General features: G+C 33.4%; 1 protein-coding gene across 3 annotated transcripts in view; it reads left to right on the top strand.

Moving 5' to 3' along the window:
- Positions 1-5,279: 5,279 nt before the first annotated feature.
- LOC110450424 overlaps positions 5,280-13,457 on the top strand; it is a 30,102-nt gene continuing 21,924 nt past the window's right edge. For all 3 annotated transcript variants that reach the window (XM_021497934.1, XM_021497933.1, XM_021497932.1), the window contains exons 1-7: positions 5,280-5,434; positions 5,635-5,746; positions 8,051-8,080; positions 9,283-10,553; positions 10,893-10,986; positions 11,613-11,663; positions 12,082-12,276. In XM_021497934.1, coding sequence (XP_021353609.1) covers positions 5,330-5,434; positions 5,635-5,746; positions 8,051-8,080; positions 9,283-10,553; positions 10,893-10,986; positions 11,613-11,663; positions 12,082-12,276 — 1,858 coding nt within the window. In that variant the 5' untranslated portion in view covers positions 5,280-5,329. The remainder of the gene's footprint in view (positions 5,435-5,634; positions 5,747-8,050; positions 8,081-9,282; positions 10,554-10,892; positions 10,987-11,612; positions 11,664-12,081; positions 12,277-13,457) is intronic.

The raw sequence follows: 13,457 nt of genomic DNA, 5'->3' as shown, positions 1-13,457 counted from the left end.
CCGAACGTGTATAAGTTATAACATTATACATGATAAGACATATTAACGTATCTGTTTTATGAACATATTTACTCCCAAGATAGCATTTTTGACATGGACATTCATATCGGGATACCTGTTCTAGAAATCGTATCTGGAGCCAACGCCCACTACGTCAAAAAGGTGACTGCTTGCCCGGCTTCATGTCAGGATCCTAATTCCCCAACAGTTTTAAGAAACCTATGGCAGCAGGCTGTGCTTGTGACAAGGGATTTGTTAGGAAAGATGATGGACCCATTAGTGGGGAGGAAACTTCGTTTTTTACACAATATTGATTGTGTCTCGTTTTCAAAACAATCACATTCAGGTGTATTTACAAACTGGCTTTAAAAATCAAGATAATTCAATCAAACATCTGTATTTAACAAAAACAATGCTGTGAGTATAACATGTGACAAATAATATCATAATGCTTTCGCTGGAGTCATTGTGTTCAATTTGTACTGAATCCTACACATGGTAATGCTGAAAAAGTGGTCATAAGCCTTTATTATGCAAGATGACAAACATATTAAAATCATTTAAATTAGGCTGTTCTTTCGCGCGCGCAAATACTTGTCACTTTTGATAATTTCTGACAATTCATGCAGTTATCATGTTTTGCCTGTTTAACCTGAACATATTTTTGGAGGATTATATATTACTTGTAATTTGTTGCTTTATCGTCAATATATGATACGTGGTTATAACAAAAGAATCGGCCTTTGTATGGCTGGTGAAAATGAACAATTATTAGATTTCTAATTTGACAGATGGGAATCTATAAACAACGAACTTTTAAACCAATTAAAAGCATCAGTATATTGACATCGCTCGAAGGCACATGAAATAAACACTAAAATGACATACAAACACAAATTCAAGTATTCTTTACTTTAAGTTTGGCCTTAAAGTTTGAATGCAAATTTGACAGGAGTTTAGTAGATATGTATAAGGATCCCCATGCAACTGCAAACTATTGTTACACTGATTAGAAAATAACATTCCCTGTCTGAAAATGACTTTAAAAATTTCAATCTAAAATCACAGTTCGTTATTTTAGAAAAAAAATAACAAAAAATAAAAACAGTGTTCTGAGTGTTAAATAAATCATTGAAACTACCTGGCCAACAGAAGTGTCCAATATCCGTTGTGCTCTGATTTATACAATACGAAATTAAGGGAAAGTTACTGTGCATACGGATAACCACAGCAGTATTCTCTAGTGTCTGCTTGCAGTAGGTCAGGATTCTCACATCGAAACTTCAGCACAACAAAAACAAAATAAACGCCTGTACCCCTAATCAGGGAAGTCCCACGGTCTGTTTGGTTACATTTGCAATAAGGATTGTTTTTAAATAGTGTTGCACGTACATGGTCTCTTGGAAAATTGTTCATGTAAACGCATGGCATATCGTTCGTAAATACATGGTTAAAAACCAATGAAAAGTGTAAAATTTGATTAAGTAAGTTCGAAAGGGTTAAGCTCGACTATGCATGTATTGTTGTGTACTTTCAACTGTTTTTTCAATCAATTATCCGGTTCCAAATGACCATACTTTGAAGCCATTAACAGCTAGGTTTTTGTTTTAATTAGAAAACTTTCCATGTAATGAGATACATTTCACATTAATGTATCATGCATCATTTCAATGGTGGTAAGTATTAACAATCTATTGCCACTTTGAGTTGTATTACTGTTCATATTTGCATAAATGAATTATAGCTACAAAACTTATCGGTCAAACAATTTAAAAAGTCGTGACACAAAACAGTCGATTGTAACGGCATTAAATTTACGACACTCAATTGTCTTGAACTGAAGTACTCATTTTATCTTTATTCATTATTGCAGTGATTTTAATTGTTAAAAGGAAATCAATTCTGAATCTTATATCAAACCAGAGACAAAATACATCATTGTTGATAAATAGGAGGTGTTCTCTGTATAGAAGGTGATAGGTGACGTAGAACGGCTTAGTTTATCATGGTATGATGTCTTGTATATACGAAATAAAATTATAACATTCGTTGAAAAATTAGAGAACATTGTTTTTGTTCTAGGATGGTGTGGAATTTGTCTTCATTGACTGTTTTGTCGTACAGTGTGCAGTGGTAGGTAACGATATGAAGATTGTTGTCTAGGAAACGAGGGACCCATGTCGTACTAACGCTGAGTGTAAGGTCCAGGATGGTCAATACACGTGTGTATGTAAAGCACGACGCACAGGTAATCCTACGAACGGTTTACAGGTAAAACCAGTATTGGATAGATCGTGCTGTAGATAATTTCAGAGTGTAACATTTATAATATATTCATCACTGAGTTGCATAGCCACTATATAACGTACCAATTTCAAAAGTTATTATATTGACGTTAACGATGTAACGTACGATACCACTGGCAGTTGCATTAATTGAAGATTCATACTTGATATAACCACGAATGTAGACTTTTTATAACCATAATATATATGATATTACGATACTCCACAAACGGTTAATATAAACATTAAATGTGTTGGTATGATCTTTATAGTCGATATGAACGACATAACTTTACAGGCAAGCAAATCGTAATGTATCATTCATATAAACTATAAATGCCATATCGGCACAGTTCAATGCTTAATTACATATCACCGTAGCTGTTATAAACAAGTGTCTTCCTTTGATCACTTATCACTGAATAAATATCTAAATACTTTTTTTTTCTGTAAAATTGTGATCAGTTGTTAACTTTCTGAAGCGCCGAGGGAATGTCAGATGAAAGTGGAGGGCTCAGACCATGTCACAAACATTGACCGGGAAAACTTGCCGAACTTGGAACACGTTGAAAGCACACAGATATGCTGTTCTTGGTTCACAACAGTGGTCGAAATCTAAATGGTGAAAAAAAAGGCGCCATGACGTTTTGTTAACACTGGAGATTACTGGGAATATTCTATTTTTCTCATGCACCAGAGTTCACAGACTTCTGCACTGGGGTTATCTGCGGTGCACATTTATCCTTATTATAATATATCTGGTTTTTATTGGTTGAAACATTTCGTGAATTTCTCTCTGTCTCCCTGCTTTAAACATATTCAAGATATTACAAAGAACATAATTTTGCATTTACAAAAAAGTATCAAAGCAGTATCCTTTAATTATAATCTTATTCACAAATCTAATTTCGTCCTTAAGTGATATTTTCAAGTATATATATCGTCAATATTCTTTTAAATGACGATATTTTGATAAAGCATTATACCATATAAATATATATATATACATGGCTAATCGGTTTTTAAGATTATGATATTCTTTGATTTAGACATATTCATTAATGTTCATTTATTGATAATTATAATTTGTTATACAAAATACAGTTGTTTGATCGCTATAAGCCTGAACATACCTCGCGCATATCGTACGTACATTGTGATCAGTCTATTTTCGCAATTTAACAAATCCATCTCCCCTTTGTGAGAATAGACGCACACATTTGTGGGATATTTTCTAAGATCGATTGATCAATTTTACAGAATGAAAAAAAACACCCGGAAATGCTGCATGGAGATAAGTTACAACGTATACGAATTTAACATCCGATTGGTATATATTTGTTCTTAAATCTTTGATGACAGTTGCCAGCTACCAAAACACAACTTGACCCAACCTATGTAAATTGTGCCTGTAACGTTTTGTTCGTTTTCCAATTATTTGACATAGCAGGTTAATCCCAGTGTCTGAAACCGTCTATTTTGTAACTGGTTTAGTGATACTAATTAGTCAGCTGAAAGAGATCAACGATTATTTTCACTTAACCATACAAGTTAAAACCAAGACCAAAATTCCCTGAATGGTTCTTGACTCCTTAAATTACCACACGCTGAAAGTGTACGCGAATAAAAGACTTACTGTCACAAACAAATACATTACATTTTCATAAAAAGCAGTTTATTGTTTACTTTAATAGGAAAAACAATTTAACAATTTAACGAAAATAAAGTTTTCTTTATCATGGTTTTCTAAAAGGTTATTGCAAAACATCCTTATTATCAGCAAATTGATGTAATGTATTCAGGTTGGTATTCAACCATATATGTACTTCAAACTATTGTACTGAGGTTAAAGACTATAGTGCGCTTGAGTTCATATCGTAGAGCACTTGAGTTAAAAAGCTTGTGAACTAGGGATAACAAGCCTGTGCATAAGAATTAACAAGACTATGCTCTGGACTTCAATACAATGTTTTGATTACATTAAAGTTCACTACCTTTGTCACTTCGTATGCACTAGAAAGTGCACTAAATACCAATTAAAGTTTGCTTCCAAATGAATCCTGCCTCGTTATGCTCAAGAATGCAAGAAGACGAGGAAGCGCACTGTTTATGAGGGCACAATTGGTATTACAACTACCAGACGTCCTAAATACGTATGCTCACGGAAATGCCATCACATCAATGTAAAAGCATATTGTGATGTAAATCACGTTGACATGCGCAAATCTGGTTTACGGACAAGTGTTTTAGTCCTGCAGTTAACATCATAGAGTCTACTTTGATGTTACTTAAACAGAAAATAAAATCGCCAGATTGTGAGTGTTTTTACTTGATCGACATTTTCCCAAACAGGATCTATACCCAATTTGACTCACTTAACTTGATATTTTAGTCTCAAATAAAATTGAATTGAGAGATATGGCAAACAATTAATCTACTTTCCTACAGAAAACTGATAATTCCAGATAAAATTAAACATGAAGTGTAATAGATAAATATGCAGCTGCTTTTGATATCATTTATGATATTCCAATGCAAATCTAAAATATCAAGGTCTTCGTTAAAAATGTGAAACAAAATACATATATGAAAGAAATGCCACGGCTAACGAAAGCAATACACATATATATGTCATTTAAAGGCGCTGGTGTGTTCCTAGTCATTCGTGATATGCTGACCACATTACCTTTATTACAGCATATGTTACGTACGTTATATAATATACACACAACCATTACGAACTGTCTGCCTGACTTTTTAACTATTTGCAGGAATGAATATGCCTGTTGTAGATTGACGACGAAGAAAAGAGCTTCATGCTAATTGTTTTAGAAAGCGATATACGTGGTGCTCTCACATGATACGTAAATATGAAAGACACATGTGTGCAGTGCTTAATCATATGGTCATAAGAAAGTACAGCCCCTACGGCAATAAGATACATCATCGGTAGATATAGCGCGTATCATGCAAACTCGTAGTTATTGCGTAGGTAACGTATTGTTTGTTTATAAATTAGCTCATAACCTTTTTCACACATTAAGATGACATCCCATTTAAAAACCCTTATCCTAAAGGTACGACCATTAATAACCACAGTTAAAAGAGCCCAAGGAACAACGACACCAAGTGGATCGTACGACCTCACAGTAAGTATTTTCTACAAACTCTATGTTTATAATAATTTCACTATTCATTACAAATGCCAAAACTGCACAATGACTCAACAACCTGTGTATTTCTATTTTATTTATTCATTTTACAGTGGAATTTTAGCAACAAATATTAATGTTTCAAGACATAAATTAACGTGTCTTTTGGAATGTTATTTGAGTTATAAATTTAACAGGCTCGCAATACTGTCAAAAACCTTGATGAGTTGTCTGTCAACATGGCGGTGGACGTCCTGACGGTAATACAACCCTGTTTAACACACACGCTGATTACATTCGTATTGGTAGGTAAGTATTCTCTTTAATTTGCTTTGTGCTAATACATTTTAAAAAAAAATACGACACATTTTATTCAGAATACGTGACTGTTTGATTTATACCTTATTCAAAATACTATTAAAACTACATATTAGTCAGAAATCTCCTTTCTACTGTCTAAGATTTTAACCATTCATTAGAAAATATTTTCTGGCATTTCTACAGACCAGACGATAATTCGAATCATTGACCTACGATCATACCTGTTCAAAGTGATTACGCTGGCCCAGTCCAACTTTAGTTACATTCAAAGCGAGTTGACGGGAGATTACTCCATGTACTTACATACAACTAGCATAGAATATTATAGTGATCTGCCTTCATTGGTACTAGAATCCTTCATTTCTTATAAAATGTGATAGATATTATAAAATATATATTATATACTTAGAGTACACAATGATAGGTGGTCTGAGATATTATGAATAGTCCTTATTGCGGAATTACCAAACATAAATGCATTATTATTCCAGCACTATGATCTTGATACTGTTGCAGATTTTGCAACATTCTTGATACTTGTTAAAACTGTTTAATTTTTTTAACATGCACCACAGTATCTTAACGAATAACAAATATGTAATGTGTATGCAGAGTCTACAACACTAACGTCAGAAGTAAGTAAGTTTGTATTTCAATTAATACTCCGAAAGGATCCTTCCATGTTTACATTCTAAATATATCAGCATTAAAACATTAGCAACACCCTCCGACACGGAAGATGAGATATTTACTGTTGTGTAAATTATCCAAGATTAATCTAATATAATATAAATACTGTTTTGATTATTCTTAATGTCAAAGTATCCCTACTCCTCTTTCATTCCTATTATTCTTGTTTAATCAATCATACATAAACAATCTAACAACTAATCTAAGTGTTTTCCAGATACATTACTAATTTTATTTTTGCTGCTAAATACATCATCAATCTGTTGAAACTCACTCTGAATATATCATCAATTGTAACTGACTTAAGGTAATAGGATTGTGTCACCATTTCTCAGTAGATTTTCTTCAAATTTTGTAAATTATCTTACTTTGTTATATTGCTTTGGAGTAAAGAAAAATGTCTGCCCCCCAAAAATCTAGGTTGTCAGAACTTCAGGGATTTTAAATGGAAATTTATGTAAAAAGGAGTGAATTTTGAAAATAAAAATAAAAAACACAATTACTTGCAAAATAATGTCAATAAAAATGATACGGCCTTAGATTAGTATTGCATTAATGTATATCAATTTAATAAATGCTGAAATTGTGTAAAATAAATTATCTATAAACGGTTAAAAGTTGATGCTTTATGATAGAACCATATACACATAGTAATTGAATGGAAGAGTTATCTTTCTTGAAAAACTTCACAGTAGTGAAATAGGTAGCCGGTTTCCTGAAGTACAGAAAAATGGACACATTTTACTCATTGGTAAAAAACAACTGAGAGATGCCTGGATTGCTTTGAAATACTTTAATATTGAGAGAACACACTGTTCTGTCAATAATAAACATACAATATTCATCAGTCTAATATTAAACATTAGAATATGCGGAAATTGTGATACTGTCTCCCTACATTGGATTTTCAACTAGGAATGTACTTCCTGTTTCCGTTTATCAATACACTCATATGACCTTAATGTATCATACATGTATTGTTACCGACCGAATTCATCATCCACATATTGTTACTGACTAAATTCATCATCAATCTATTATTACGGACCGAATTCATCATCCACATATTGTTACTGACTAAATTCATCATCAATCTATTATCACGGACTGAATTCATCATCAATCTATTATTACGGACTGAATACATCATTAATCTATTGTTGCTAATTACTTACTATTTACTTCATTAATAGTTTAAAACATGCTAAATACATCATCACTGTATTGTTACTGACTAATTTCATTATCAATTTATTGTTCTTTACTATTAACTATATACAACAGCAACAATGAATAACTAAATACTAATAATAAACATATTTTTACTGGCTTGAGGCATCAATATATTGTTAATGACTTAATACTTCACAAGTTTTAGTATCCGACTAACTGCATAATTTTTATATTTAAACTGGCAAAACATATTAACAATTTATTGTTGCTGAATACGAATCCGTTATTTTTTTTGTAAATGAGTAGGACACATCAATGATTTATTGCTACTGTCTAAAACACATCAATTTATCAAAACTTACGAGGAATACATAATTAGTTAGAGTTTTCTATCATTTTCATAAATATTAATTGTTTCCTTTAATATAGGGCTCATGCGTGGAGAACTCGTCAAACAAAGTGAGTAGCATTTGATGGTCTGCAACTTCTCTTTAAAATATCTAAACAATTCATGTGTATCAAATATGATCTTCAGTAAATTGAGCAATCTTCACTATTCTTTCATGTTGTTAGCTATTTATGACGAAATCATTTCATTGAAAATTTGTCCCAAATATTTGAATTTTAGTATCCCCTATTCTGCTAACCTTTCTAGTGGTGACTTTTGTCTTAGTGATGTAAGTGTAGCGGAACAAGGCCAGGCGATCGTATAGCTCATTTAGATAGGACGGCCGTCTCGAGTTTGGAAATCCAGGGTTGGAATCTTGTTCTAGTGACGCTGCATTTAACTCTTACTCAGAAACGTATGCTTTTCTTTACACATATTTCGTATTAACGCAGTTTGATAATTTAGTCATTAAACAATGCAGTTCATCATCTCTTTTGTATTACAATTAAACCTTAAGATTGTGTACTTTTTATACTGGTTAAAATATCAAATATTGTTATCAACTATGTTATTTCTTTCATTTTAGTTTGGTCTATTAGATGAGAAGCGTTCTATTTTTTGATAAATTTAAAAGATACACATCTGAAAAAAAAAATTGACTCCATCAACTCTGAAAAATCAATGGAATGTTCCCCAAAGTTATGGATTTCCTGTCAAAAAATTATAATTAAAAACGATTATTTAAGCTACAGTCTATTTAAGCTACAGTCATACAGGACAAAGAGCAGTACATATTTACAGGTTTTGGATGAATACACAATATTCGGGAGGTGTACTGATCACTGAAATATAATTCATATTAAACTTCAGTATTCATGTGCAGGTGCGGCATCCCCTTGGATATATTAAGAATAATTTATTTACCTAAGCTATATGATATTTTATACTACAGTAACTTCATTTTCATCCCTTTTTATTTGTTATATATGAATACACCGATTAAGATTATCTACGAAACATAATCGATTTCACAGTTGTATACACCGTAAACTTTCAAATGTTGTAAATCATTACCAAGAATATTGTACATAAATGTTGTATTGTAAAAAACATCTTGTCTTTTGTAGCCAAAATGTATAAATAATTTGTGTTTTTTTTGTTTTTATTAATAAGAGAATAACGGTAAGTCATTGATAAGAGATATATGAACGATTTCATTCATATTTTGCTAATTGTCTTCTAACTCTTATTTCTACCTGCTACTTTTACGCAGACGCCCCGGATAATAGAGGGACGGAATTCGTCATCGGATATATGGAGAACCTTGGGCAGGACATAGACGTTGAGCTGTTTGTAACAACAATGAGGAGGGCGAACGTTAGTGTGGAAATATTAGCTCCACAATTTGAAACAGCCGGAATACACCATCAATTCAATGTTTCCTATGGTATGGTTAAACAGGTCCACTTGCCAAATAACATCCGGGTCGTTGGCTCATCAAAAGACACAAAAGGAGTTTTGATAAGATCTAATGATGAAATAGTGATTTATGGTGTGAACAAGGAGAAGTTCTCCTGTGATGCATTTTTGGGTTTACCTGTGGACGTGTTAGGTACTGAGTATTACATTGTGACGTACTACCCACCTTCAGATCAATGCGAATTATTGATCGTTGGGGTCGATAATAACACAGCCGTTACCGTACGTTTCGGCGATGCTCTTGGCGACTACACTGTTCGGTGGGACGGACATTATTATCGTAAAGGAGACGAAATCCATATAAATTTGAATAGTTTCGATACATTTCAGTTGGTAAGTAAGGGCGATTTAAGTGGCACCCATGTGGCATCAGATAAACCTATTTCTGTGTTCAGTGGTAACAAGAAAACAAAGATTGGTCGCGGTTTCAGCAGTGATCATATTGTGGAGCACTTAACGCCAGTTACTTCTTGGGGAAAGACATTTGTCACTGTTTCTATTCCCCATCGAACAGTAGGTGACTTCTTTCGGTTTCTTGCGAGTGAGGATAACACAAAAATACAAATATCTGGTGGTTATACGGACACTATAGTTTTAAAAAAGGCTGGAGATTTCATCCAGACAAACATTCCATCCAACGCCTATTGTCTCGTGACGTCCGACAAAGCCATCTTTGTTGCCCAATTTGTCCAAAGTCAAACCTCGCGCCTGGAACCTTCAGACCCGAGTATGATAATTATTCCTCCAATTGAACAGTTTGCCTCCGATTACACATTTGCTACTCCAAAATACTCTTTTGGGTCTTATTTAAATTACTTCTTATTCATTGTCAAGGCCAAATATATATCGGGCCTGAGACTAAATGGCAAACCTTTCCCAGCAAATGTTATAATCCAACAGATACCTGGAACAGAATATGTCGGGGGCTATATTTCTATACCGGAAGGTTCCCATAACGTTCGACATATTTCACCTATCTCCATATTCGGTGGTTATCTGTATGGGAGAGCCACTATGGAGTCGTATGGATTTCCCACTGGAATGAGAATGGCTCCAATTAATACGGTAGTGTATAAATTATTTGGATGGTGTAAAGTAAAATCTTGTTGATGATGGATTATTTTTTTTATGTAATAAAATATTTAATTATGCCTTTCATTTTTATCTTACTAGTACATGTTTGTAGTTACAACGACATAAAACATCATGAATTCAAATATTTCCTTCAGTTTTACTCAACGGTTTATGCTAATAATTTTTATGTCATTATTGAAAATTTAGTCTTCTAGTCTTATAGATAGGTTATAAACGAACATGTTAAAATATTGATGTGAAAGGCGGTTCTTGGAAAACAGGAATGCTTTTTAAAACATTGATGTTGGATCCTTTGTTTTGATTGTCCAGCCCTGCGAGCCCACACCCACTGTTGTCGGGGATGGATTAGACAATGACTGTGACGGCCTGATTGATGAAGAACTGTGTGTACTTGACCAACAAGGTACATACAAATGTTTCATAAGTAAATTAGTTTTGCTTAATTTACTATCATTATTATTCATGATTGAGCGTCTTTGACCGAGTAGATTTCGCTCACTTTTGGGTATCAAATAGCCTGGGATGGTTTTGCAGTGTGTACCCTGTAATATTCAATTTTGTTCCGCATCGGAAACGTTTACACTTTCGTAGAGAAATTAGCCAGTTAGCATAAGGGTATTAGTAAGCAATTGCGAAGACAGCTCTGGAAAAATCCTTGAATTTTTATTGATTTTTATTATGTAATTGTAGGATAATGTATTGTAAAGCGCTGTGGTGTAGCTTTATTTTCTAGATAGATAGGGTGCTATATCAAACTTTGTTTAAACTAAAAAGGGATAAAATCTTTCCTCATTAATTATATTCTCGTGTTCTCGTGTGTCATTGTTAACAACATGTCAGCATATGTACGAGAGAGAAGGTATAAGATGAATTGTGTCCATAAAGCCATCCATAAAGTTAATCTTAATTTATTAGTTACCAGACTGAAGGTTAGAACTTTAGAGGGAAACATTCGTCAAGAATAGTTATAGAAACTCGTATGTCCGTCCATTCGAAGCATAATCAAATGTCCACAATTTCTTTTTACAGATAATGATGGTGACGGTGGCAAAAATGAAGATTGTGCAATGCCTGCCCCAGGTCTGTCTTTTTGTATTTTCCATTATTAGTATCATTACGACATAAAATTGAAATTATTTTGTGATTAAAAATAGCTGTTTTCCATTGTTTATATACAACTTTACGAAAATCAATACCTGGTTAGTAGGATACGCAGCATGCAACTGTAACATTGGAATAACAGTGGTGACTTCCTTAAGTGTATCCAACTTCTATTGTTGTTCATTTAATTATAAATACATATATTTTATTTCACAGAAAAACATATAACATCATACCTTGACGCAAATAATCAAATCAATTCTTTCCACCAAAAGCTGCAAAGGAATAAACGTCTGTACAGCTGCGTTGACATCATTCAGGGGACGGAAATAATTCGATGCAATAAAGTATTTTATACTCTTTCGCATTTTCAGTAATGTTTCTTGCCATATTTCAGTCGATGGTAATTGGTCGAAATGGCAAACTTGGGAGCCCTGCTCAGCTACATGCACACGGAAGGGTCATCCAATTCCGACGGGCACCCGTACAAGACGACGCACCTGTACCAACCCTGCACCTGCCCATGACGGTGATGTCTGCGTTGGAAAGGATACTGAAGCAAAATCCTGCCAACCAACGTCGTTTTGCTCTGGTAAGGATTGCATCATTAAGTGGGCAACGATAAATATATTATCACTTTATTTTTCATTTCAACAAATTTTATTTTATTAAAAAAAAGGATTGAACAACAGGCATAGCCTATATTAGTTCTCTCCTAAAGGTAACAATGAGTCTATAAATACACAAGAATCCGCCTGAAGAAGCCCTAGAAGGCAGAAAGGCCTAGCGGACGATCTGAAAAAATTGTTTTTATTCTCTCTCTCTCTCTCTATATATATATATATAGTATGTTGTTATTTTGAAGTTTCAAAATTAAAATGTTTGAATATGAGACATGAGTTTGAAAGTAAGACACAGTTTAAGAGTTGTTATACTATGTGAAATAGTGTATTCAATATTTTTTCCAAACTGATATTTTTTTGGAGCCTCGAATCCAGCATCCATGACAGGATTCCCTCCACTCATGGGATGCAGATCAAAAATATCCATATTGGCTTATCAGCCACTGGTCATCCACCCATGAGTTTTGGGGCCAGTCATGGATACCGCATTCTGATTTTCATAGTTTTTGATGTGTTGGTGGATTCAAATCAATATTTTGTAACGATTTGTTAATAAGAAGGTAAATCAAGGATTTCACATTTTTTTGGATTTTCTTTTTTCCTAAATGAATGACAAAATTTAGTAAACAGAAAGATGCAAAATGAATTTGTCGACCATTATGAGATTGTCCTTACTTAATAATTATTCGATCACATAAAACAGCACTGCAATAATTATAATGAATGATACATAGCATACAAAACTTACAAAATATTTGCCTATCAGATCAAAAGGGGGAAGGCGGCCATAGAAAAATGGAAGGGTGATGATGACACACAATGTTTATGATGTAGAAGCAGTCGTAACTGATGGTTTTCATATTTAAGAGACATAATATCAAATCAGAAATATATAATGTATTATATATGTGGAAATCTATGTGTAGCTGTTACAAACTCGGCAGTACATTCAAAAATATTTACATTGGTTTGTTCATCACAATCCCCACAGCCAGATAGAAGTACATCCAGAGTGTAGTGATTGTGATTAACATCAAATAATTTATCCTTGAGGGTTGTACGTGGTTCATCACACTTATTACAAATGATAAAAAAATGATGTACTACGTCAAGGGCATTACCACAGGTACAAGTTGGTGATTCGAGAAGA

Source organism: Mizuhopecten yessoensis, unplaced genomic scaffold, assembly GCF_002113885.1.
Source record: "Mizuhopecten yessoensis strain PY_sf001 unplaced genomic scaffold, ASM211388v2 scaffold5229, whole genome shotgun sequence".
Classification (NCBI taxonomy): domain Eukaryota; kingdom Metazoa; phylum Mollusca; class Bivalvia; order Pectinida; family Pectinidae; genus Mizuhopecten; species Mizuhopecten yessoensis.
Note: the sequence above shows the minus strand (reverse complement) of the source record. Positions and strands in the feature narration are given on the sequence as shown.